The 27,428-nt window shown below is 35.8% G+C and overlaps 1 protein-coding gene across 1 annotated transcript; it reads right to left on the bottom strand.

Moving 5' to 3' along the window:
* Positions 1 to 1,812: 1,812 nt before the first annotated feature.
* LOC112930940 (protein LEG1 homolog) lies at positions 1,813 to 27,428 on the bottom strand. The gene is made up of 7 exons (XM_026013422.1): positions 27,128 to 27,428; positions 22,096 to 22,182; positions 21,172 to 21,356; positions 20,164 to 20,264; positions 11,880 to 12,118; positions 2,575 to 2,855; positions 1,813 to 2,007 (listed from the first exon to the last, which is right to left on the bottom strand). Exons 1-7 carry the CDS (start codon positions 27,426 to 27,428, stop codon positions 1,813 to 1,815), a joined length of 1,389 nt encoding a protein of 462 aa, XP_025869207.1.

Raw genomic sequence — 27,428 nt, 5'->3', positions numbered from 1 at the left:
TATACTCTAAAATAAATAGTAAAGAATTACCACTCTTGTAAATTAGGTACTTTGGAGAAATTTTTTAAAAAAGTGTGTAGTATATAAAGTGATTTTGAGCAGAAGAGACATGTCAGGATAGTTAGTTGCAAGAAATAATAGTTCTGCAGGATACAAGACGTAGGCCTACTTCTCTTTTTTTTCCCTCTTGGTGGAAGTAATGTTTATTTACTATTGTTTTTGTTTTTTTTCTGTAGGATAGTATTTCCATAAATAGCCCTGAACCCTTTCCTCATACCTCATTTCTCTCCCTGAATGTGGATCAACATATCTGTCGGTGGATAACAATTGAAGTTTACTCAATTCCAACTTACTCAATTCTGCAACTCAAGTCTCTTATAAATTCCAATGCTAAATTTAATACATTTGGAGATTATAAAAATCAAGAGATGACCAGCAAATCACCAAATTTCGTGCATCTCTTGTCAGTGGTAAACAGACAAAAACCAACCTCCCCAGCTCCCATCACCCACTTAAGTCATATGAATAGTGGTGTCATATGAATAGTTCTATACAATATTTTTATTTTTACTTTGGTTCATCTTCTACTTTTCAATTTGATTTTAAGGAAAATAATATTTGAGTATATATGGGTGTGTATATGTATAAAGTGTATATCATATGTATGTATAAACCAACTAGTCACGTCTGGTTCTAGGCATTTAAGATGAGGTGGTTGATGCTGTTTTTTCATATCAGGCAAATTCTGCTGAAATGCCCTGGATACCAGAATCACTCACCATGGAAGAAAACCTCCTGACATTGGGTAAACATCCTTGAAACATTATTTGAACCAGAACTGGAATTCCATTGAGGTAAGCCATTAAAATTTAGAGGGTTATTTATTAAAGCAACAAGTGTTACCTTAAGTATTACAGACACAATGTTTTTTAATGTAACACACAAATGCTTTTACATCCCTTTTGTTGTATCTCTTAATTTTGGATTTCATTTTGGATTTTTTTCTTTAGGGAATAAGAATCATATATAGCATAGAATATAAGTATATATAATATAATTTCTAAGACAAAAACCAATCAGAGGAAGAAGCAATATGTGGGCTAGATCACACAGACACCAACTGTGAATGAGTGTGATGCCCTCCCTAGGTGGTCCCGCCGCCCTCTTTGCTGTCACAGCTGCTCTAGGTCCCCAGGACTGCACTACACCACAGTGCCAATAACAGAGAAATATCATTCTTAAAATTTAAACTTGAATAAACTATACAGTTACAATAGAATCCAGAAATTCTGCTTCTGGGGATATACTCAAAAGAACTGAAAGCAGGAATTTGAATAGAGACTTGTACATGCATGTTCGTAGTAGCATTATTCACAGTAGCCAAAAGGAGAAAGGAGCGGTGTTCATCCGTGGAGAGGTGGACTCAACAAATATGGTACATACCATGCGGTATGATTCAGCCTTAAAAAGAAGTGAAATCCTGTCACATGCTTCAAAGTGGGGTGAACTCTGAAGACAGTCTGCTAGTGTGGAAATCGACCAGTCTTCTAGCTCTGCCCTTTCAAGACCTTCTATAGGATCAGCAGACCTACGATGCTCAGAGACTTCCTGACCGACATGACTTACCCTTCTTGGAGAAAGTGCTGAATTCATTACTGACTTTTTATTCAAAAATTGAATGCTGATCTCACCAGACTTTGAGAGTTGCTATTAGCAAAGCTATTTTATTTTGAGATTTGGCTTTGCATATCGGTGAGAAAGGCCATGAATGAAGACAATATTTTATACCCCCCTTTTTTTTTCTATAAACCGTCATGACTTTCTGTCAGTCAAGAGCTTGATGCTGACAACTTCTTGGCCTAATAATCTCGCCCATCCTTGACAGCCATCAGAAACAGGATGAACAGTTGAGTCTCCGCTATAGACGGTTATAATGGCTTCAAGCCAAATGCAGCTCACAGGCATGACAAGAAAATGAACTCTTCCATTGTCTGATCTGAAAGCTGTCTTCCAAGAGACAGCAAATGCAAAGCGTTATGAATCTTCTAACCCTGTGACTTATAGGAAATGATGTCAGTGGGAAAGACGATAGAGATTAACCAGAAGTCTCCAAACGTGAATGTTACCCTTTACACATGTTGTTAAGGTGAGTATCTTTTCTCCTTTCTTTGTCCTTCTGCCCCATGGTTCTCCTACCAGCATGACAGGTACGACTCCTTTTTATCTTGATTAAGTCCCAATAGTTCATTTTCCCCTTGCCTTCGTAGATGTATGTTGTAAGAAGTTGTGGCCAAGTTTAAAAAGGGTGTAGTCTGTGTTCTTCTCTAGGATTTTGATGGATTCTTGTCTCACATTAACATCTTTTTAACATGGGGGTGGTGCGATGGGTAATAACTCTCCTGCCATTCTGGTTGCACAAGTCTGAGGACCCAACAGGCTCTTCCAGATGTTCAAGGTAGCAATGGAGGCACATTGAGAGGCTGAACAAAGGATTACTGTAAAAAAATTAATCTTTAATGAATGCAAGGAATTTGAATATGTAGTAGAAGACTTTTACCTTCTTTCTTCTTTCACCTCACCCTCTGCCTTCCCTTCAATGTAAAGGCGGGGCTTCTCTTTCTCCCAGTTGCATGCGTGAGCATAGAGAACATCAGGCTGATGGGCCAGCTGCTCTCTCTCAGTTCCAAATCTGAGAATTTCAACATTCCTCTTCTGTGGTGCAACCTCACTGCACGCTGAGGTGAACACCTGGCCCTCATTGCAACACCCCATGGAAATTAAGGCACGAGGCTCTGGCACCAAGATGTTCCATGAGTAACGAATGTCTGTTTTCTGATCCAGAGGCACCTTGCTTCCTGCCAAAAATGTAAATACATGAGGCACTAAAATACACAACTACACACATCTATATGAAATAATTTTTGGATATAAGGAAGATATTCTGCACGACACAGAGAATTGACAGGGATCATGACCCACATGCCACTTCCTGCTTAACTGACTCCCAGGTATGAGGAACACAGTCTCTCTGAAGGGTTTTGAATCTTTTGATGTCCTGAATTGAACTGATAACCGATCAATTCATAGGAAACAAACAAACAAAAAGTACATGAGATTAGGCTTACAGGACACACTCATATGGTCTTTCTTTCCTTCTTTCTTTCTTTCTTTCTTTCTTTCTTTCTTTCTTTCTTTCTCTTTCTTTCTTCCTTTCTTCTTTCTTTCTTTCTTTCTTTCTTTCTTTCTTTCTTTCTTTCTTCTTTCTTTCTTTTTTCTGCAAAGTTTGCTTAAATCTATTGGTTAAATTTGGCGTATCAAATAATGCAATCACAGCTACAAAGAGATTGTGAATTTTGTGTAACTATAAAGTTTTTGTGTTCATTCATCCTTCTCTAAATCATTGCAATAAATAACTGTGGTTCCAAAATAATTTTAAAAAATTGTCTATATTGGGGTGCTCAGTAGTTCAGCGTTTGCCTTTGGCTCACGGCGTGATCCCGGAGTGCTGGGATCGGGTCTCACATCAGGCTCCCCACATGGAGCCTGCTTCTCCCTCTGCCTGTGTCTCTGCCTCTCTCTCTGTATCTCTCATGAATAAATAAATAAAATCTTAAAAAGAATAAAAAATAAAAATAAAAATTGTCTATAAACCACAGCTCTCCTCCTACCTCCATACTCAACAGTGTCATCTTTCCTAAATAAGCTCTAACTTGCCAATTTCTTCCTCATTGAACCCAACACTTTCCACTTCTCTAAAGCAAATGTCTATGAAATGTCACTTTCCTGTGCCCATTATAGTCAATTGAGACAATTAACTTTTTCTCCCACTTAAATTCTCTGCTTTTTCTCCATTTCCAAAACCATTTCACCAAACGATAGGCCAGCTATTTGGTAAAATGTTCCACAACTTGGAATATCTGATGTTTGCTCATAATTAGATTTAGGTTATGCATCTGTGGCAGAAATATCACCTAATTTGTACTGTGTTCTTTCAATGCATCAGGTAAGAGAATACAGTTTTAATTTGTCTCATTACTGATGACGTTCACTTGTTTAAGGTTGTGTCTGCCAGGTTTCTCCAATGAAATCACACTCTTTCTATTTATCATATATTTATATGCTTATTAATGTTTTATTTTATTATTTGTTACTGTGTATGTTTCATATTGTTACACTTCTTTCACTTAATATGTGAATATAGTATATATGAATATTTTTATATGCTGTATGTTATACATATGTATTATATATACATATATAAGATTGTGTAAGTTTACGTTGTAGGTACACATTTGATTTTATAGATATGTATTTGGAAGGTGTTTTGAACCTACATAAATATCTTGTTTAAATGTATTCATTCATTTATTTATATCCCTATATATTCTTGTTTTGTTATTTTATTCAATGGGTTTTAATACTGTATGATTGATTTTAATGTTCCATTGTCTTAGTATTGGCCAGTAGAAGCCTCTGTTGACAGTATATCCATCTATTTTAGAACACTTTTGTTTTCTGGAATAACAAGACATTCTAAGCTTATCTCTTCCCTTACCTGTCTCATACATAACCAGCCGTTTTTCTAAGGCATCCTCTTCCATTTATTGGAAAATGGCATTTTGAAGTCAAGATCTGAGTGGTAGATGTGTTCATCATTTTGGTGATGCCTCTACTCACAATCTCGTGTGTTTCATCTAATCACACCTATATCGAAAATCATGAATTCACTCCAATACCTCCAATTCTAATCCAACAGCATAGGGGTTATTTTAGTTGTCATACTTTTCATATTTGTAATGTCCTTCTCTAATAGTGAAAAACTCACTTCATTAGCCTTAAATATGTGTGTACTTAATTTTTCTGTGCAGGAGTCAGTCTGTCATCAATGCCGCAACGTTGTACTTTATATGGATGGATGCCCTCTTCACCCTATATGGGCTTCAATATCCCATGCCAGGTGGCTTCTGTCAGTGAATTCCCTCCTCACACAATTTTAACTCAGGCTGTTGATGCTGGGCCTCTCATCTCTGGGAACACCATTCTATCCAGGCTTAGACTCTTTGCACATTAAGACTCCTCTTTGTGAGCACACTTTGATCACTTCGCTTGGGCTTTTGACCTTCAGGCTGAGGTAATGACTCCTCTTCTTCTGTGCCCAATTCCCATCTTGCCTTGCTTCTCTAGTTAATTTTTCACTGAATTGTTCAGGAAAAAAAGAGAAGGGAAGGGAATCATTTATAACATCTTTTTTCCTTTTATTCTCCACACCTAATCTGTTAATAACATATCATGTTGGCTCTGTATTCATAATATATTCAGAATATGATCACTTATTACCTTTGCTGTACAATCCAAGATTACAGCATATTTCCTCTGGATGATCTCACTAGCCTCCTTACTGTTTTCTCATTACTTCTATAGTCTAGTTTTAACCAGAGAAGCCAGTTTGGTCATTCATCTACTCAAAAGCCTTCTTTTTGTTTTCTATTCCATTGCAAGGTTTTTTTTTTTTTTTTGTTTGTTTGTTTGTTTTTTGTTTTTAAATAATAATCCTTACAATGAACTACAAGAAGCTATATTATTTGCCCTTATATCTGAGTCCTAGCCCATGGCCTCCCAAATGCAATATTGCCCTAACTATACCTTCTACTTCTTTTCACCTTGTTTAGTGGCCTTTTTCTGCTCTTCCAAAAATACCAGGCCTGCTTCCAACTTCCAACTTTTGTGCTTGCTCTTCCTCATGGTCTGGGATGGTCTTACACCAGATATCCTCAAGGCTCATTCCCCTTTGCCTTCATCTTTGTTGAACTACCTCCTCCTTAGCAAGAGCTCCATGATGAATCTTTTTAAATTTAAGATGCTTGATGCATTTTAGCACTCCTTACCACTTTCCCTAAGCTATTATTTTTTCTTTGCACTAATATTTACTAAGGCTATGAGGTTTGCTTATCATCCAATTCACAACTGAGAATACAACCTCCATGGGGTCACAAATTTCTACTTTTTCTGTTCCTATATAAGTATGGTTAAGGACAGTGACTCTCGCGTAGCAGGCACAAATAAGTATTTTTTGAATGAATAATTTTTGTGTGTATTAAATGAAATAAAATTTTTGATGCATAAAGTTTTTAAAAAAATACAAACTATAGTCTAACTAATCTTCCTTCTTCATTAAATCATAAATCATTCCAGATAAGGGAAAACATATTATTAATTCCTTCCCCCCCCAAAGTTGCCATAATTAGAACTACACTTTGCTGTTCAACAGCATTTATTGTTCTCTTTATTTGTCAGTCAATCTTGAACTAGTGACATATCAAAACAGTGTCTCCTAAATTCTGTCGCATTTGCTAAGATTTCATGGCTGTGTTTTCTTAAAGTCCTTGTTTCTCTGACACACTGTGGTGTCCGTGAGGGTCCAAGGATTTTCCCAAAACTGCTAATTAATAATAGTTTTGCTGATGCAAGAAAGACTCATTATTTTGTTTTCTTCCTTAAGTACCTTCTCCTTTGTTTACTTTCACGCCCTTCGTCAGATTACTTTCTTATTCTAAGTTGTATGATTTTCAGTAGATCCTAGTGTCAGAAGAATCAGAAAAATTTCCATTAAACCAAATTCCTAGAAGGGTTCAGTTTTGCTAAGGTATAGAGGAGGCAAAGATATTTGCATTCAACAGTACTGAAAAATGGAAATCTTCAACTTTAAAAATATAATTTAAATTTTTTTTTAATTCTAAGAGTATTTGAGTTGAGTCTTCTGGATTTGTATGCCGAGGTGGGGTTTGGGGGCACAACATAGTTATAGAGATCAACAACCTGGAAGGAAGAAGGGAAGTAAGTAGAATTGGACAGAGATACAGGTCAAGCTGTGGTGCAGGTCCTACAAAGCAACAGCCAATCCAACAGGGATCTTGGGAGGGAATATTGTGGAGAGGATAGAATCCATGAAGCCTCAGATTTAAAGGCACTTCCTATGCAACAGAATGTTCTTCTTCATGGATCTTCCTGGGTATTTGCTAAAATTTGGAGACAGGGCAGGAACTGAAAAAGCTCCATCTTGGTGTGTGCCTGGAGGACAGGAGAGCAGCAAGAAAGGCACACCTTACTCAGAGCTCTCTCCCCATATCTACGCGATGGTACAAAATCCTTAATCTGATGGTAGAGAGACAGCAAGTCTGACTCCCATGTTCAGCTGGGAGAAAGTACAGGAAAAAAATTCCTAACCCTGTGGGAAAGGCAGGTAATCAACCTGTATTTAGATCATTAGAAATCCCTACCTTTAGGTGGGATTGCAGTCATTGCTAAAGTGCTAGCTTGGAGACCCAGCAAAGCAGGACCTTCATTTTTTTCCCCATAATTTTCATTTTTTTTTCGATAAGTATATTGAGGTACAGGAGAATTTTATAAATTGCTTAGGATTAACCAGTTGACATTGGCTGGAAAATGACAGAGCTTAGATGTAAACTCAAGTCTTTCTAATATCAGTGCCATGTTATTTTACCATACTATCTGCCTTTTGACCCAATTTATTCATTTTATTTTTCCAAATAGTTTGTTAGTGGATATGTTTTGCTTGTGGTTGAGGCCCTATGTAAAACCTGCTATCAAGTTGCATAAAAGCTATGGAAGGGAAGTCACCAAGAGGATAAGCAGGAAGGAGTGACACCTTCCTATCAATGCACATTGTATCCTCTGAAAGGAGAGAAATTTGAAAAAAAAGAAAAAAAAAAGAGAGAGAAAGAGAAATTTTGCCCTCTGTGACCCTAAGGTCCTTCATGATAGGTGTGGACTAAAAAAAAAAGAGAGAGAGAGAGAGATGTTCAGAAAATAATTTTTCTAACTTTGAGAAAACTAACAAACCTCCAAGATATTGATGGATCAGGTAATGCATTCTAAAACAATAGTTTATTTTTAAATGCTTTAGAAATCCAAATTCATCATCCAAATTTTATTTAAAATCTTTTGCCTCCTGTCTATGGACCATGAAAATCTATTCCTCCAAATTCATAAAATTTATTTAGATAGAAGAACATCCAAAATTTCAATCAGGTTTTATGACCTTTATTAAATCATCAACATTGTTTGTTATTCAACTGAATCTACATTAAAAAGTACACATTTTAATTATTGATACTTATTCACTAATTATTAATTAAGCAAATTAATAGCAATATATAAATTCAAACTTTTAAATATAGACATAGACAATGACAAAATTATGCACACATGCAAGGACTAATTTCTGAGATTATTGTTCTTCATAAATTATCATTGTGGATTTTTATTTTATACAGATTTCCAGAAGCATTTAATTAAAAGAGTGAAGGATGAATTCCAAAATCTCTAGAAACAGTTTCCTTGCAACTGGTGACTTCATTAAAGTTTTCCATAAAGTTAAAGATAGTGTCCCTAGAAAAATAGTAAAGATATGTAAAAGTTTTAGGTAAAATTTTAATTATTATCCTAAGTGTTAAAATTATATAAAACAAAATTCAATATAATTCAATGAAATTAGCCTGTTTTCATGTACATCCTTTAATAAAACAATATTTTGCTCTTTAAAATTATGTCTTAAATTTTTCCTTCTTATTCAAACATGTATACAGAAGTAACTAAAGAAAATAATGAATACAGTAGTGACTGAAGCAATGAAATCCCACAAAATGAAGTGCTATTTTTCACATATCAGACTCTTGAAAATTAGAAAGTTTGCTAATATTCATTTTTGGTGTCCATGCAGAAATATGAACTTTAATAAATAATTTGTGTTTCTTTCATTCTTGTTTTGACAAGAATGTAATCAATAGCACACTGTGAATTGCTGCTTGGCAAATCAGATCCATGAATTCACTCCTAGTAATATAATCTGTCACTATCCCAACAAATTAGGCTAAAAATCACACAATGAATGCCACTTTTACATTACCTAAAATTAATAAGAATATCAATCCATTCAATGAAAAGTTATATATTATTTAGAAATAATGTGTGTCAATATTTGCTGACTTGTGAATATCTCAAGTATAAATGACTAATGAACAACTTGTAGCACTGAGCAGTGCCATACATATAATCTTTTATGCAAGTTGCACAGTTTTTAATCGAATTATTTATTTATTTTATATTTACTCACTTGTTCATATACATTTTTTTGTAGGAATAGGCCTAAAACTTAATATATATTTTAATATATATATAATAACTAACTTAATATATATATTTTAATATATATTTGTATAATAAATAACTATCAGGCAAGGAATTAAGGTGTGGAAGTTAAAAGATGATGGAGAGAGGGGAAGTTTTACATGTGCTTAATAACTCTCTGTAGTGTTTTAATTTTTACCAAGAGGCATATATTGAACATATTGTTAAAATAAGTGTAAGCAAAATTATAGCCACAAAGTGAAATATTATTAAGAAATGGAGAAAAAGTGAAACGAAAAATACCCACCATTTGCTTCGATATGGATAGACCCGGAGGGTGTTATGCTGAGTGAAATAAGTCAATCGGAAAAGGACAAACATTATATGGTCTCATTCATTTGAGGAATATAAAAGTTAGTGAAAGGGAATAAAGGGAAAGGAGAGGAAATGAGTGAAAATATCAGTGAGGGTGACAGGACATGAGAGACTCCTAACCCTCGGAAATGAACAAGGGGCAGTGGAAGGGGAGGGGGGCAGTGGGTTGTGGTGACTGGGTGATGGCCAATGAGGGGGGCACGTGGCGGGATGAGCACTCAGTGTTATGCTATACGTTGGCAAATTGAACTCCAATAAAAAAATTAAAAAAAAAGAAAAAAAAAAGAAATGGAGAAAAAGTATTTAGTACTGGTATGAATTTTCAATAGGACAAGTGTATCAGAAGGGGTTGATAAGACAATGAGCAAAAAAGAAATACACAGAAGTCCTGAGTCTGAAGCTACTGCCCCTTTTCCTCTATCGATTCCCTGTTAGGAAAAGCATGTTTATTTTCCGTTGCTTTATTTCATGTACAACTATTTCTATTAAAATTCCTAGACTCTTGCCCCACTGTTAATTCCTCCCCAGGGAGGTCCCTAATTGGTGGCTGACAATTGGTTGGAGCTTACATGTCAATAGTTTCAAGAGTCAGGAATCACTCGCAGAGCACAATGGCTAAAATATACAGAAACGCAGTCCAGTTTGCAGTAAAGCAAAAGCTGAAATTTTCTGATGTCAAAAAAGTAGCCAAATGTCACACTAAAAAGTTTGTGCAAACCTATGTTTACTGACTATAAATCAAACATGCTCAACTGTGAAACTATTTTTATTAACGGTGTGCTATTTTTTTCTATACTCGAATTAATTAAAAATATCTGCCAGGTCTTTGAGCAGTTCCTGAATTCTGAGTACCAGTGAGTGCATGCAGTTAGTAGAGGAAGCCAGGAAGCAAGGTAGCTAGTTTAACTACATTCTAAGTTTTCTTTTTTTCCCTTTTTATTGTAGCGTATAGAGTCAAATCAAAACTCCTTTACAAATCCAAAGCTTATTTTAGTAACACTGGAACTTACAGAAATCTAGAGATCTGTTGTGTGCAATCTTTAAAATGTAATTAATTCTAACCAGCCATTCAGCGCCTCACTCTACATTCTAGGCTAGTAGAGTTTGTTCGTGTCATCTGAGCCTGGATTGGACTTTCTGGGTCTGACATTGTGGCAGCGATGACTGCCAATCAACGTAATTTATGATTCTCTTAACAGTGGGGGTCAAGCAGGAACGAACTTTCCCAATTCCCTCCTATGCCCCATCTAGTTAGGCTGGAGGACTTTTCTTACCAAAGGTATGTGAGATATAGTTAAGTTTTTCACTTCTAGTCTAGACATTCCAAAGAGGGTCCCCTTCAGCTCTTTCATTCCTGTGAATTACTTTAGAAGGAGGATACAGTAGTGAAGCTTGGAGCCGAACACAGAGATATCCTAGGTTTCTGAATTACCATGAGGAAAGCCATTTACCAATTGAATAAATATCCTACATCATTACAGGGGCCAGAATTTGAGTCTTGCCATTACAGTTTGAAGAACTTATTCAATGGTTGAAGATTTGCTTATTAAAACAGTGAGTTTTACCCTAAGTAATACACATTTAAGTATATTTAAAATATAATGCACTCATCTTTATTTTGACTCATATTTTATTTCTGAATTCTGTTTTAAGGAATCTAAATTAAAACACACATATGTACGCACACACACATAATTTTTTTCCCTCAGTAGAACAAGGATAAATGGTATTTGGGAAATTGAATGATATAGTCATTTTCAAATTTACCATTATGTAATTTCTTCTACGTTTTCCACTATTAGTAAACCTAGGATTTTGAAATTTTGGAGAAATATATCTTCTTCAAAACTAGAATTTGGAGGGGGGAGTCAAAAGTTTTGTCTTTGTGTCTATAATTATAGATGATGAGGATGAGGAGAGTTCATATAACAATTTATTTCATGGTTCTGCTAGCCATGGGAAGTGTCATTATTATGTTTATTATCTGTTGCATTTGAAAACAAAACAAAATAAAATAGCAAAATGTGTCCAAGAAAGAAATAGAGATTTCCATGGTCTCCTTGTGAAATTAACATATGGTGGCATTGATATGCTTTGTGAAAGGGTCGCCGAGGAGAGGACATGCTAAACAAGGAAGAGCCTGTAGTATGTGCTCATTATGGCTTCATTTATGAAGCCAGTCATAAATCCATAAGGATTATTGTTAAAACGTTGAAACAGATATCTTAAGAAGTCAACATTTTCTTCTTTAGACAGTCTGTTGTAATGATTTATGATTCTAATGGTATTTAATTAGGTCTGAAATCAACACAACATACAGAATTTAAAGAAAGAAAAAAGGCCTCTGCGTCTCTTACCTGTATATTTATGCACTTTGTGGAGAAGATTCAAAGCAAACAGGACTGTGTTCTGAAAGCCACTAAAATCACTGATGAAGGGGGCTCGATCTCCACTAACCAGCATGCGTGTTGGCAGCTCCTTCTGGAATTCATATGTTCTAATTAAGGTCGTAGGAAAGTTTGGTGGAGCTAAATAATCCACAAATAAAGCCCAGCTTCTTTCAAAGTCAGCTTCTTGTTTAGAATAGTATTTTAATCTAATAAACAAGTGGGGAGAAAAGTATACATTTTGAATTCGTCTTCTCAGAATTTTGCCAATTCAATTTTCAAACCAGATAATTTGTTCAAAATGGCATTATTCTACTTTTTAGAATATAGATTATAGAAACTTGGCTTTGATTTTAGCCCAGAGATTTGAATTTTTTTTAAGATTTTATTTATTTATTCATGAGAGACACAGAGAGAGAGGCAGAGACACAGGCAGAGGGAGAAGCAGGCTCCTCACAAGGAGCCCGACGTGGGACTTGATCCTGGGGTCATGCCCTGAGCTGAGTAGATGCTCAACTGCTGAGCCACCCAGGTGTCGCAGTTGAGATTTGAAAATTTGAAGAGATGTCATTAAATTTTTATTTCTAAATTTTTAAAAAAGATTTTATTTATTTATTCATGAGACACAGAGAGGGAAAGAGAGAGAGAGAGAGAGGCAGAGACACAGGGACACCGGCAGAGGGAGAAGAAGGCCCCATGCAGGGAGCCGGACGTGGGACCCAATTGCATGTCTCCAGAATCAGGCCCTGGGCCGAATGCAGCCACCAAACTGCTGAGCCACCCAGGGGTCCCCTGTCATTAAATTTTTCAACTTGAAAATTTTCGTCTCAGAACATGTTTTTTATATCACATTTTTCCCCTTTTCATAAAACATTTATTTACATTACTTACATAAACTCTGAAATGTGACCAAGTCTCATTATTTTAAAATGTAAAGATGGGGCACCTGGGTGGTTCAGTTGGTTGGGCCTCCAACTCTTGATTTCAGCTCAGGTCATGATCTCAGGGTGGTGGGATTGAGCCCTGCATCAGGCTCCACACTCAGCGGGCAATCTGGTTGGGATTTTCTCTCTCTCCCTCTCTCTCTGCTCCTCCTCCTTCTCTCTCTCTCTCATTCTCTCTAAAATAAATGAACGAACAAATTAATGAATGAATAAATAAATAATAATGAAAGCAAAGACAAAAGTCAAAGAATATTGGCAAAATTTCTGCTGAATTTTGTTCTTAAAGAACACATAACTTTCATTTCAGGCAACCACTAAAAATGAAGTAACATTTTTTCTTGCTTTTAGGTAGCTTGGTACTTATTTTCGGGTGATATATACTAGAAGGCTAACTTGTCTTTGTTTTTTTTTCAGGTGTATAATGTAATGATATGATATTTGTGTATTTTTTTAAATGTTCACCAGAATAGGCCTAGTTAGCATTTGTTACCAAACATAGTTACATTTTTTTTCTTGTGAAGGGATCAAGATCCACTCTCCTAGCAACTTTCAAATACGCAGTACAGTGTACCAACTATAATGACTATGCTGTACATTACAACCCCATGAACTATGAATAACTGCAAATTTATACATTTTGACTGCCTTTGCCCACTTCACCCAACACACACACATACACACACACACACACACACACACACATATATATATATATATATGCCATTATACTATATGATACCAGTAAAATATATATGATGATATTACATATTTTTTATCCATTCATGTGTTGATGGATACTTAGATTGTTTCCATATTCTGGCCATTGTAAATAATACCAGAATGAACACGCATACCTTTTCAAATTAGTGTTTTCATTTTCTTCAGAAAAATACCTAGTTATGGAATTGCTGGATTATATGGTGGTTCTATTTTTAATTTTTTGAGGAATCTCTACACTGTTTATCCCAGGGTAGTTGCAACAATTTATATTCCTGCTTTCTCACTAAGAAAGAAATTTTAATTTTAAATTTTTAGTGAATAAAGTTATTATTTATTTATTTATTTATAGCACACTTACAGGGTTGGGGGGGACAAAGGAAGAGGGAGACAATCTTAAGCAGGATCCTCATCCAGCAGAGAGCCCAATGTGGGGCTTGATCTCACCACACTGAGATCATGGTCTGAGCTCAAATCAAAAGTTAGATGTTGAACCAACTGAGCCACCAGGCACCCTTGTAGAGAATAATTTATATATATATATATATATATATATATATATATATATATATATATATGTATATATATACACAGATATTCATACATATATAATTGTATATATAATTACATTATATGTACAATATACACATATTGTATTTGTATAATTATATATATGTGTGTGTATATATATATATATATATACACACACAAAATCTGTATCACTTGTTTTAGCAATCTTCTGACCATATAAGCAACTTGCTATTCTGAAACACTTTACTTTCTATTTCTTGCTTATCACACCCTATGTCCTTCAAGGCTTCTTATGGAAGTTATATGGTTTGTTATATTCCCCCGGGAATTACTCTAAGTAATACAGACATCAGGGTCTAGGTATTATGGATTCAGAAAGTAGTTGGAACATGTCCCCTGGTTAGCATCTGTGAAACATGCCTGTATACACATGGTTCATATAGTGCTATGGGAATACAGAGGATGAAATAACTAACCTGTCCTTGATTATAGAAAAATTTGTTGGCCCTCCATGGTCTTATCAAATCACAGCCAACTCTCAAGTTTAAGAAGGAGAAAACATGAATATATAAGGATATTCAGTAGGGGTCACACAATTTTAATAACAGCACAACTAGACATTGCACAGATTGTAGGAGAGCTAATAGCACGTAAAAGAGAAAAGAGATAAGTTTTCAGTTCTCTCTGATAGTTGCCTAGGAGGGGAATTGCTGAGTCACATAATAACATTCAGTTAACATTTTGAGGAACTGTTAAACTCTTTTCCAAAGTGGATGTACCCCAAAGATGCAGAGGGATGGAAACAACGGGACACCTGCATCCCCATGTTCAGAGCAGCAATGTCCGCAATAGCCAAACTATGCAAGAAACCAAGATGACCTTTAACAGATGAATGGATAAAGAAGATGTGGCTTATATATGCAATGGGATATTACTGAGCCATCAGAAAGGATGAATACCCACCATTTACATCGACGTGGATGGAACTGGAGGGTATTATGCTGAATGAAATAGGTCAATCAGAGAAGGACAACTATCATATGGTTTCACTCATATGGGGAATATAAGAAATAGTGAAAAAGACCATAAAGGAGGAGGGGGGGGGAGGGAAACTGAGTGGGGAAAAATTAGAGAGGAAGACAAACCATGAGAGACTCCTGACTCTGGGAAAAACACCAAACTGTTGCAGAGGGGTAGTGGGTGGGGGATGGGGTGACTGGGGGACGGGCACTGAGGAGCACACACAATGAGATAAACACTGGGTGTTATACTATATAGTATATAGTAAATTGAATTTAAATCAAATTTTTAAAAAGTGGATGTACCATTTTCCATCTTCACAAGCAATATGTGAGAGTTCCAAATACTCTATACCTTCTTCAAGACTTGTTACTGTTTATCTTCTAGATTTTAGCCATTCTAGTGCTTGTAAAGTTGTATCCTATATTTTTGGTTTTTATTTCCCTAATGGCTACTCATTTTAGCATCTCTTTATGTACTTATTGGCCATTTGTATATTTTCTTTGGAGAAATACCTACTCAAATCAATTTTCCATTTTAAAAAAATTGAGTTGTCTTTCTTTTAAAATTGACTTGTGAAAGCTTTAAAATATAAAATTAAAGTGTTTCAGATGTAAATCTCTTACAGATATATGATTTGCAAATATTTTTCCCATGCTGTACCTTGCCTTCCACTTTCTTGATGATATCATTCACAGCACCAAAACCATTTAGCTTTTATGATATTCATTTTATCTATTTTTTTCTTTTGTCTCATTTGCTTTTAGCATCTCATCTTAGAAGAAAAGGCCTAACCCAAAAGCCAAAAGCTTTAGTTTGAATTCTATAGTTTTTGCTCTTACATTTAGGTCTATAATGCATTTCGAGTTAATTTTGTTGTTTTGGAGGAGATAAACTTCATTCATTGCATGTGGATTGCCAGTTCCCCCAGCACCATTTGTTGAAAAAACTATTCTTTACCCACCAAGTTATCTTACACCTTTGTTGAATATCAACTTTTGTTTCTGGACCCCAATTCTTTTCTACTGATCCGTAAGTCTATCATCATGTAGTAACAGTCTGTTCTTGATTACTGTACTTCTGTAGTAAGAGATTAACAGAGATTACTTGGAATCTGTAAATGAATTTAGGGAGTGTTGCCATTTAAACAATAGTGTCTTCCAATCCACAAACACCGAGGATTATCCTTGAAATAATTCTTTCACTTCTTCCAAAATATCTTGTATTTTTCAGCGTAACCAAGTTTTACAGTTCTTTAGCTACGTTTATCCCTATATATTTTATTCTTTCTGATACTGTTGTAAATGTGTTTGTTTTCTTAGTTTCATTTTAGGATTTTTTTTATTTCTAGGACACAGAAAGACAATTTTTGCATGTTGATCTTTCATCCTCTTAGGTTGATGAACTCATATTAATTATAATAATTCTTGTTTGGATTTCTTAGGGAAAAAGTATTATTTCTTCTCTATCTAGATTACTTTCATTTCTATTTACTGCCTAATTACCCTGGCTGGAACCTCCAGTGCAATCTTGAATAGATGTGGTAAGAAGGGACAACCTTGTCTTGCTTTCCATTTTAAGGGGAAAGTACTCAGTCTTTCACTGTTTGATGTTGACTCTAGGTTTTCCTAGATGCCTTTTATCAAGATGAGAAACTTTTCTTCTGTTCCTAGTTTTTTAAAATGTTTTTTTTTATCAAAAAAGAGTTTTATCAAATGTTTTCCTGTCTATTCTGATAATTTTGTGATTTTTGTCCCTTATTCTACTAAAATATGTTGTATTATATTCACTGATTATCTGATACTAAACCAACCTTGCATTCTTAGAATAAATCCTGTATCATCACAGTTTATGATCCCTTTTTATATGTTGCTGGATTCTGTTTACTGGCATTAAATTAAGGATTTTTGTGTTGTATCCATAAGAAATGTTGACATGTAGTTTTTGTGTAATGCCTTTGGTTTTGCTGTCAGAGTAATATTGCCGATTTGCTGTCTATTCTTATGTCTTATGTATTTGTTCTCTTTTTCTTCATTACTGCCTTCTTTTGTGCTAAATCGATATTTTCTAGTGTAAAGATTTATTCCCTGTGCTTTTTTTCTATCATCTCTCTCTTTAATCTATCTAAATATTAATTTCTTAGCTCTTCCTCTTCACTGATAAGGTTACAATTACTATGTCTCTTAAAACAATGTAGTTCATATTGACAGTAATTTATTCTAACCATTTACATAAAAGTTGGCCACAATATAGTTCCATTCCTACTCTCCTGCAGGTCTGCCAAGCTCTAGTAATCTTTCTTCATCCTTTTTTCTTTTTGTTTCTCACACTGGGTAATCTCAATTTACCTATATTAAAATTTACTGATTCTTTTTTCTCCCAGCTTAAATCTGCTTTTGAATCCATCAAGCAAATTACTCATTTTTGCTATTATAATTTTCAACTGCAGAATTTCTATTTTTCTATACATTCTAACTCTATTCATAATCTTTTTTAAATTTTTAAAAATGATTTTATTTATTCATTCATGAGAGACACAGAGAGAGGGAGGGAGAGGCAGAGACACAGGCAGAGGGAGAAGCAGGCTCCTGCAGGGAGCCCAATGTGGGACTCGATCCCAGGTCTCCAGGATCAGGCCTTGGGCCCAAGGCGGTGCTAAACCGCTGAGCCACCTGGGCTGCCCTATTCATAATCTTTACTTAGTAAAACATTGTTGTCATACTTCTCTTAACTCTTTAGATATGGTTTCTTTACTTTTTTAAACATGCTCATAAGAAGTGATTAAACAATTTTGTCCATCATCTGAGCTCAGAGGAACAATTCCTATTGACTCATTATCTCTGTCTAAGTGTGTGTGTGTGTGTGGTGGAGAGGCATGCATGCACTACGTTCCTGGTTCTTTGCATGTCTCTCTCTCTTTTTTTGGACACTTGGACAGTTCAGACACTATAAAGTAGAAAGCATTAAAATCAGATTCCCATCCATATCAGGGTTTGTTGCTCTTTGGTTTTCTTGTCATTATTTGTTTATTGCTTTGCCTGGACCAATTCAGTTATTCATTCTGTGTTCTCTGCAGTGAGTCATCACTGAAGTCCCTGCTCAGAAGTTTAATGGTCAGCTAATGATTAATGATTTTCTTTTTTTTCTTTTTATTAATGATTTTCTTAAGTTCTTTCAACCAGTAAGTCTTCCACCTTTTGCTAAGGGGCTCTGTGTAGGTATAGCAGTATACCTTCAATGCTGAGGCCTTTTACAACTCTGCCTAAGCCCTTACTTCCTATTTATTCAGGACCTTGGGGTAACCAGAGGTGAGACATTTCAGTCCTCTTGGTTCTTCGGTTCTTGCCTGGGTATACCCTCAGTTCCATTCATGTTAGTGGGTCTTAGAAAAAGACAAATACTTTGTAGACATAGTAACAAGTAGCCACCAAACTGTTTTCAGATTGACTTCAATCCATCAACAAAAACTTGCTTCAGTGACTAAGTTTTTGCAAGCATCCAGTAAGTGAATGCCCTCATTTCTGAAAGTCAGCCAGTCAGGAATGGACTCCTCCATAAACATGCCCCTAATGCCAATTGACAGCTATCTCACCTGTGTAACCCTCTTATACTGATGACTCAACCCACTTAAATCCCTAAGAATTCAGCATCTCCTAATAACCCATCTCAAGATGAGAAGAATGCTCTGCTCAGTGATACTGTGCATGACAGTGTAGCTGCCCCTTCCTAGAATTGTATTAAATTCAGCTTTGTTGTTCAGTTTCCAATATTGAGGGCTGATCTCATCATCCTTTGAGGGTTGCTATGAAAAATGCTATTTTTCTAGAAGAATTTAGTTTTGCATGTATTTGGGAAAGTCTATAAAATAATATTTTATAAACTACTTTCTATGAACTATAATGACTTAATCTCAATTTCAGTTTTGATGTTGACAACTCCTGTTTACTTTTTTGATTAATAATCTCTCTTCCCCTTGGGAGTGATCAGAATCAAGCAGCTGAGTCACAACAAAAAGATATTATGATGGGTACAAACTTAATTCTTCTCATAGACATGCTAAGAGGATGAACTCTTCCTTTGACCAGTAAAAATCAGCCTTTGAAGTAATATTAAGAAATAAAATATGCCAAGCAATGTAAGTTTCCTGACTGATTTATCTTCACTGGACATGGGATCAGTGGGAAGGATAACAATATGTGGTCAACAAGAAGTCCTCCAACATGAGTGCTTATATTTTTATGTGTACTTCAAATCAGTCACCCATCCTTTAGTTCCTTTTACACCACGTCTCACTCTGGGTGGCAGGTACCACCCCCAATGCAGTGTCATTTGCTTCCATACCAAGCCATACTCATTCAATCTCGTTTGCTATAAGATGGGCAGAGTTCTGACATTTTGGCTATATGGCATGGTAACCAAGATGCTTCTTGGATGCTTGCCTCCAGATAGGTGTCAACCATGCTATTTTTTTCTGATTGAAGTAATGCAGAGGTTCTATAATTGGGTTTGCCATCACATCCATTTTGTTTACAGACACCATTTTGTGTTTAAAAAGCTTTAAAAAATCCTCTTGTACTTCAGAATTCATTTTGTTTTATTGCTGTTTTGTGGTACAAATGTACTTTTCTTCATATTTTCCTCTGATACTTGTGACATAGTTTTGAGCTTTATCTAATAAAACATTTCCTGTCAGTTTTTTCTTTGTCATAATACTTCCTCATATTTGACATATTGGTGAATAGGTAAGTTAAAAAAAGATTTCAATGAAAAATATAGTATAAGATGGAAAGATTGCTAACCATATTTCAACTTAATTATTTTATTTTATTTTTAGAGAGAGAGAGAGAGACTGTGAGTGGGAGGAGGGGCAGAGGGAGAGAGAGAGAGAGTCTCAAGTAAGCTCCATGCTCACCATGGGGCCCAACACAGGGCTTGATCTCATGACCCTGAAATCCTGACCTGAGTCAAAATCAAGAGTCAGGTGCTTAACCAACTGAACCACCAAGTGCCCCCAAACAAAACAACTTTAGATCCATTCTTACCTATTCTGAAAAATTTTACGAGCAACCTTCAAAGATGAGACATGTGCAGCCCATAAGTACTCCAACAGTTCATCAAAGCTACTAGAATGTGACTTTACATGCTGTCCAAGACAAACAATGTTACTGATATTTAGGCAATTATAATAATCTCCTTGAAAATCAATTCTATTTACAAACATAATTTTTCAACATTCTAATTGAGGGGAGAACTTTTTTTTTCTAAGACTTTATGAAATATTTAGTGCTTAACACTCTCTACAGAGCTTGATATCAGGTATTTTAATTACTAGTGATACTGAGTTCATATGAAAGAAATAAACCAAGTGTTTTAGAAATGTTCAGGATTTTGCACTGTTCAGAACCAGACCTTTAGTATTTTATGTATGTTTTTTTCTCTTGCCATGTAATGAACTTTCCACCAAGTGTTAAGGTTAAGAGTGTTTTATCTAATAATATGCAAATATGATGAGAAATATTCTCTAAAGGGAAACCCAGTCTTTGGTCATGTACTCTTCGCCCATGACACCTTACTGTGGACATCAATATTTGATTCCGACTATCAAGTGCTCATTCAGTCAACTCATGTGATTTATCAAGACAGTTGAAATAAACTGATCAAATTGACTACAACCTATTACACAATTGTATTTCTATATCAATTATTGCTCAGGTGGCCTGAAATTATGATGAACTAGGATACTTCATGCACTGTGAAGTCATAGTTTCTCTGGGCCCATGTGTGTGTATATAATTTATTTGGAATGAGGATAGTAGATAGTGTGGCCTCGATACACTATTAGTAAAGAGGATGCCAATAAGGTATGATGTCATACAGCAATCCACTCATACTAATACTGTTGTCACCACAATATTTTCAATTGGGAACTTTGTTCCTTAGGAACACATTGCTCAATGCATAAAAAAATATCTATGTTAAGTGCTCTTCAAAACTTATCTGGTTACCCTTGAAGAGTATTAATTAAAATAGTAAAAAAAAAAAAAAAAAACCTGGTAAAATTCATTCCACTTTTTCATTGCTTCTGGAAATGATGAATGACAGCTAGAAACATTGTAACAAAAATTCATCTGATCCTTGGATGGTGGCAGAAAGGTGACATTGTCTGATGATATCCCCATTATGCCAGAATCAACCGCAGCAAGGAAGGGCAATGCAGAAAGATAATAATTAAGGTCTGTATAAATAAAAAGTTATTAATAGTGTTAGCATATAAATGATGTTGTTTTCAAAATAAAGATATCTATCATAAAAGTAAACCTAAAGATCTAGAAATGTGGTAAAACTTTAGCAATTTAGGGAGCTTTGGAAATTTTATATGCAACTTGAATATGCTTCTCTTAAAAATTCTACTCTCATAAAGCAAAATGGAATTATCTTGTAGACTTATTATTTATTTATTCCAGGGCAGATAATCATTGCACTGGAATTCCAAAATGCTAATTAAATTCTAAGGCATAGTAAGTGAAAAGTTTAGAAATTAGTAATAGAATTAACTAACTAGAGTTTAAAAACTTGAAACCAAAAAATAGTAACATAATTCTGTACTTTCCTAAGTTTTTATCCTAAGTCTGAAAATCTGATGCAGCTTTAAAATATTGTAATATTTAATCTAAGTATTTCTCTTGTTAGCAAGGTTTCATCTGATAATATAACACAAATTCTTATTTCGGTCTTATGTATTTAAGTTTTGAGGTGACTAACTTTCCCTAATTGATATTTTTGTAATTGGATAAACTAATCAGTAAATTTAAAAAATATCTATCTCAAAACCCATTTCAAAACACCCAGATTTGGGGCAAACAGATGTTTTTTGTAAAAGCAATGGTCCTGGATTTTCCTAATCGGGATCCCAGGTTAAATTGATTTTTTTGTGGAAAGATCATCAATTTGAGGTTTGGTCACAGTGAACTCACCAGCCCACCAACTGTCCACAGAGATACAGAGGCGATCTCCAGAATTATGGCCACAGTCTGTATGTTGGGTAGGATCAGCTAATCTGCCTAAAAGAGAGGAAATCCAGAGTCGGGTTCACTAGGCCCCTTTCTAAGCTGTATGTACGAAATGGAACTCGGTACATTATGTGTATAGGCATAAAGAATTTTGTCAGCCTTCCCATCATTGTCTTTCCTTCACTTCATGACTTTCTGCTTCCCATCTCCCATTCATATTTTTTCCTTTTCCTTCATATCCCTACAATTATCTATTCTCTCTCGTAGGCCCTGTGTTTTCAACCTCTGTAGTCTGCGTGTCTTCTATTACTAACTACTCCTTGTCTTCAATATCAAGGAGTGAATATTCATGCATAGTAAACAAGATCCAGGCTCTATTTGCTTAAAAGCAAATCCTTTTTCATTGCTTACCTACTTACTGCTTGACCCTGGATAAATAACATAGGCCTGCCTCAATTTTATCATATACACACTTGGAGAGACTAGTAATAATCACTTCAGAGAGGCTCTGGGTTGCTCAGTGAAGAAGGGTGCAAAAAGTGTTCAGCTCAGAGAACATGTGCTTCTGTAAATATTAGCCATTATTCTATTTTTATATATTTTTTTGTCATCCCCTCTTATCTCCTACTTTTAAAACAACCCTTTCTGTTTCTTTCTTTTTGATTTTTCTGTACCGTCTGCATATACTCCCCGCATATCCCTTCAGCTGTCTCTGGCTCTATGCCCATCTCATGCCCCATTTCCACCATTTTCACACTGGCTTATTCTCTTTACTCCTGCTAACTTTCTCTTTTCTCTGGCTTCCCCCTCATACTGTTTAGGTTCTTCACTTGCCACTCCAGCTTCTCTCTTGCCCAGTCCTTGCTCACCTATCAGGTGCCTCTCTTTCTTTTCTTCCAATGCTCTTTTCCTGCAACATTCATATTTTCTTCTTTCTCGTTCCCTTCCCCTACATTCGCTGTGTTATTTATTTTCACCAGTTCTGTGTTTCCCATAAACCTCTTCTGTTTCCCTCTTACATCCTCATTCTAGTCTCTCATTCAGCTTTTCTTGACCTGCTTACCCTTTGGGGGGGCAAGAAGAAAGACCTGGGTAGTTGTGCTAATGCATGAAAATTTCTCAAGATTGTTACTCCTTGTCTGAACTGGAATAATACTCAAGTATGTGAAACATGCCTCTCTCTTGGTTCTTATGTTTTTGCCTCAGTTGGAAGTTGTTTTACATCTGTTTCTAAGACTCTCTGTCCTTTTAAAACCACTCAGTCTCTGAGAACATTCGCCCATGATGCTAATCTAAGGATTTCTTTATGTTGCCAACTTTCTTGTCTTCCACTCCAAGTATTCCGCTGTGCTCCAGTTCCATTCTTGTCAAATTCCCACAGAACTCCTTTATTAGTGACTCCACGTCATCACCCCCAAGTGTGTGTGCTTGGAACCAAGCCCTTGATCTTGACAGTCAAGGAACATTGCATCACGAACTTTCTGTTATTTGTCAGAGGAGTTTCACTACTGTTCCGGACATCTTCAGCACTTTCTCTTTCTTTACAGCCAAGCTGCACCTGCTTACTGCTGTTTTATGTTCTAAGGAAATGTTTTTCCTTGCCTTCCCATAGCAAGAAATACCTCACCCTCAATAACCTTGACCAAAATTGTTTTCTGTCACACTTGTTTTTCCAGAAAAAAATAATGTTATGTTTGTCACTATTAAAATAAAAAAAAATTTTCCTGAGAATTTACCATATTTTCCAATTATATTATTTCTGCAGCATACAATGTATATATCCTGTCCTCCCAACATTTCCCTCTCTTTTTGTCTTTTTCTCTCTCAAATACCAAACTAATGTTAAACTCTATCCTTTAGTTCACTCTCTATCTTTCTTCTTGGATTACTTTTTGAAAAAGCCCATCAGCACTCTGCCTTTTTTTCAAGATTAACTCCAAATGTTACTCTATTCCCAGATTATTCCAGTTTACAACATTCACTTTATTCTAGTGTCTTAGGATTCAGCTCTTTTTTTGTCTTATGGTTGTATAATTTCTAATTCTCCTTTTTAAAAAAGATTTTATTTATTTAATCATGAGAGACACACAGAGAGAGGCAGAGACACAGGCAGAGGGAGAAGCAGGCTCCTTGCAGGGAGCCTGACGTGGGACTCGATTCCGGGCCTCCAGGATTGCACCCTGGGGTGAAGGTAGGTGCTTAATCACTGAGCCACCCGGGTGTCCCTCTAATTCTCCTTCTTAACCATGTTGCAAACCCTTCAAAGGAAGGCAATGACACGTACTATCAATTTCTTGTACGCTTGCCACAATCTTCCCTTTTTAAAATCTATGTTTCTCTTTGGTGTTGCTTCCTTATCCTGCTTCAGACTCCCAGTATTTTCATTCAGTTCAAACATTATTCCTTAAAAAAAATTATATATATATATATATATATATATATATATATATATATATAATATAGATAGAGAGAGAGAGAGCAGAGCAAGAGAGCAGGGGTGGGGAGGGGCAGAGGGAGAAGGAGAAGCAGACGCCCCACCGAGCAGGGAGCCTGACGAGGGGCTCTATCTCAGGACCCCTGGGTCATGACCTGAGATGAAGGCAAACACTTAACTGACTAAGCCACCCAGGTGCCCTCAAACATTATTCTAATTAAAATCTTGGCTAGCCAATAAAAGTGAATAAATATTAACATCTGCAACTAGATAGATGAATCTCAAAGTAATCATGACAACTGAGATAAACTAGACTAAAAAGAGAGCACCCAACTCTCTATATGGAAATTCTAGATAATGCAGTCTAATCTGCAGTGATAGAAAGTAGATCAGTGGTTACCGGTAAAGTTGGGGAGTGAAGGGCATGAGAAGCTAGGGGAGTGGGGAGGACTGGGAGTGACCAGATACAGGGAAGTTCATGAAGATGAGAATACAAAGGAGAAAAGAGAATTTGTAGAATGACATGTATGTCCTTTATCTGTGGTGATGAGTTCAAGGTTATGTACATATATCAAACTTACCAAAAAATACATTTTTAAATGTGCTGTTTATTGTATGTTTATTATATACAAATAAAATGATTTAAAAAAAAACTTCTGCTAGGCAATCTAGTAGCAAACATTTAGTGTTTAAGTATTTTGTGAGCATTAGACACTTGTTCCTAAACTAAACCATGTTGCTTAAGGACCCAATTAAAACTCCCTAGCCTAACTTTAAAGACATCTCTTCAACAGATCCTACAACTAGGATCTTAAAATTACCACCCACTGCTCTTTCACATCCGGGTTCTCCTGCCAATATGGTAGTCTTCGTCTGGTACAACTTGCTATCATTGCCATTTTTGTAATTTGTATTCCAGCTATTACATTCTAGCAATGACTCCATCAAGTTCTTTGGCTCTACTTTCTTCCCATGATACGCTCAGCCCATGGTTGTCACTCTCTTTCCTGAACTACTCTTGTACTTACAGTCCTTACCTCATCTTTGAGAGACTTAGCCTACTATTGGTGAAATACTTTTATGGGTTACTTTCATAATTTGTAATTCTGTATTGATTTTCTCTAGTTATATTATGGAGTCCAACTCAATGAAATACTAAATAAAATCAGCCACTTAAGAAACAATAGAATCCCATTTATTGTATTCTAGAATGGAAATGAAATTTTGAAAGTACCTTGTCCAATATTCTACTTTGCTGTTCATTCATGACTGGACCCAAGACTGAAAATTTTCCTAGAAGTAGGTGTGTGACCCCTTGGGGAAGCTGGTTATTGTTTCCAGTGGAATTTATCTTTGGGCTCCTCCAGAACCATGTCTCAGGGATTCAAATATTGTTTTCCATGCCACGGACAGTCTAAGAATGGAAATTATACTGGATGCTGGGAAATTCCCTGACAAGCTTGGTTGTAACATCTGCTTGGAATGTCATCACAGTCCAGACCTGCAGTCTCTTCTTCTGTCTTTTCTATAATGCTACCAATTTTCTCACTGATTCCTTTCTTCCAATACTGTTTTCTAGACATTGATAGTGAAGGTCCCTTATTTCTTGAAACCCGTTAAAAAAGATACCTTGGCACTTTCAATATTTTTGTTCCAAAACATATTTGCTTTCATTCCTCAGTGTAGATGCTATTTTCGGTAGGGAAAACAGAGGTTTTTCTTCTCCTTTGTCACTCCAATCTATATGACTGCAGTCCAATCATGTTTAGAACTATAGATAATGCAAATTAATTTTATACACCCATGTGTATTTAATGTATATCACCTTAACTTTTTTGCTCCTGGATGTACACTTCCTTGCTTAGAACTAAGTTTGGTACCAATAGCACATCAGTTAATAGTTATTGATAGTGAATGAACTAGGTCTAATATGCTGTGCCTCGGTCAATGTGGTAATCACTAGCCATTTGTGGCTATTAAAATATGTAAGTTAGTTGAAATTAAACAAAATTAAGAATTCAGTTCTGCAAACGCATTAGCCATTTATTTTTTTCTTTTAAAGACTTTATTTATTTATTCATGAGACAGAGAGAGACAGAGAGAGAGAGAGGCAGAGACACAGGCAGAGGGAGAAGCAGGCTCCATGCAGGGAGCCCAATGTGGGACTTGATCCTGGGACTCTGGGATCATGCCCTGAGCCAAAGACAGACTCTCAATCGCTGAGCCATCCAGGCATCCAGCATTAGACATTTCAACTGCTCACTAACAATATGTAAGAATATGAGAGCACAGTATGGCTGTTACTATCGTACTGAGTATAGAACAAGTTCATCATTGCACACAGTTCTTTTGGACATTTCTGTGTAACAAAACCATGCATGCAAGAGGGTATTCCATAAATACTTGATAAGGATTTGACAAGAATGCAAACAGTGGAAAAGCAGTAGGAAAGAGAGAAAGAATCAATTTTCAAAAAGATGATGCTAAATGTGCAGATACTACTTCCTAATAAGTTCACACTTAAATCAAAGGATCATTGTAATGAAAAAGAGACATTCTTACCTGTATGATATTGCCATCCATGATGTATAGGCAGTCCCCACAAAATATTTTGTTCATTTTCTGGTGAAAATTTTGCAAAATACTTGGCTGTCTTGTTCAGTAGGATTTTATACGTCCCCAGTCTCTCAGGGTAATGCCAGAAGTTGATGATATACTTTCCATTTTCTATCTTGTAGTCACTGAACTGACCAGGACTCTCCTTCCACAGAGGGGGATACACATCTGAGATATTAGATGCTTTTGCTATGGAAGCAAAAATACAACCAATTATTACACAGGCCCAGAAAATATTGAAAGCCAT

The sequence above is a fragment of the Vulpes vulpes genome, chromosome 1, assembly GCF_048418805.1.
Source record: "Vulpes vulpes isolate BD-2025 chromosome 1, VulVul3, whole genome shotgun sequence".
Lineage (NCBI taxonomy): Eukaryota > Metazoa > Chordata > Mammalia > Carnivora > Canidae > Vulpes > Vulpes vulpes.
The sequence above is the reverse complement of the archived record's forward strand: the minus strand, read 5'-3'. Positions and strand labels throughout refer to the sequence as shown.

What these genes read in the sequence shown, in the direction of transcription:
- LOC112930940 (XM_026013422.1), bottom strand. Translation starts at nt 27,428, where the DNA reads ATGGCTTTCAATATTTTCTGGGCCTGTGTAATAATTGGTTGTATTTTT. An exon ending in AGTGGAATGAATTTTACCAG is followed by an intron (nt 20,265 to 21,171) that starts GTTTTTTTTTTT and finishes TGTCTTGGACAG; the next exon opens with CATGTAAAGTCACATTCTAG. An exon ending in CAAAGTGCATAAATATACAG is followed by an intron (nt 2,856 to 11,879) that starts GTAAGAGACGCA and finishes CATTTTTGGCAG; the next exon opens with GAAGCAAGGTGCCTCTGGAT.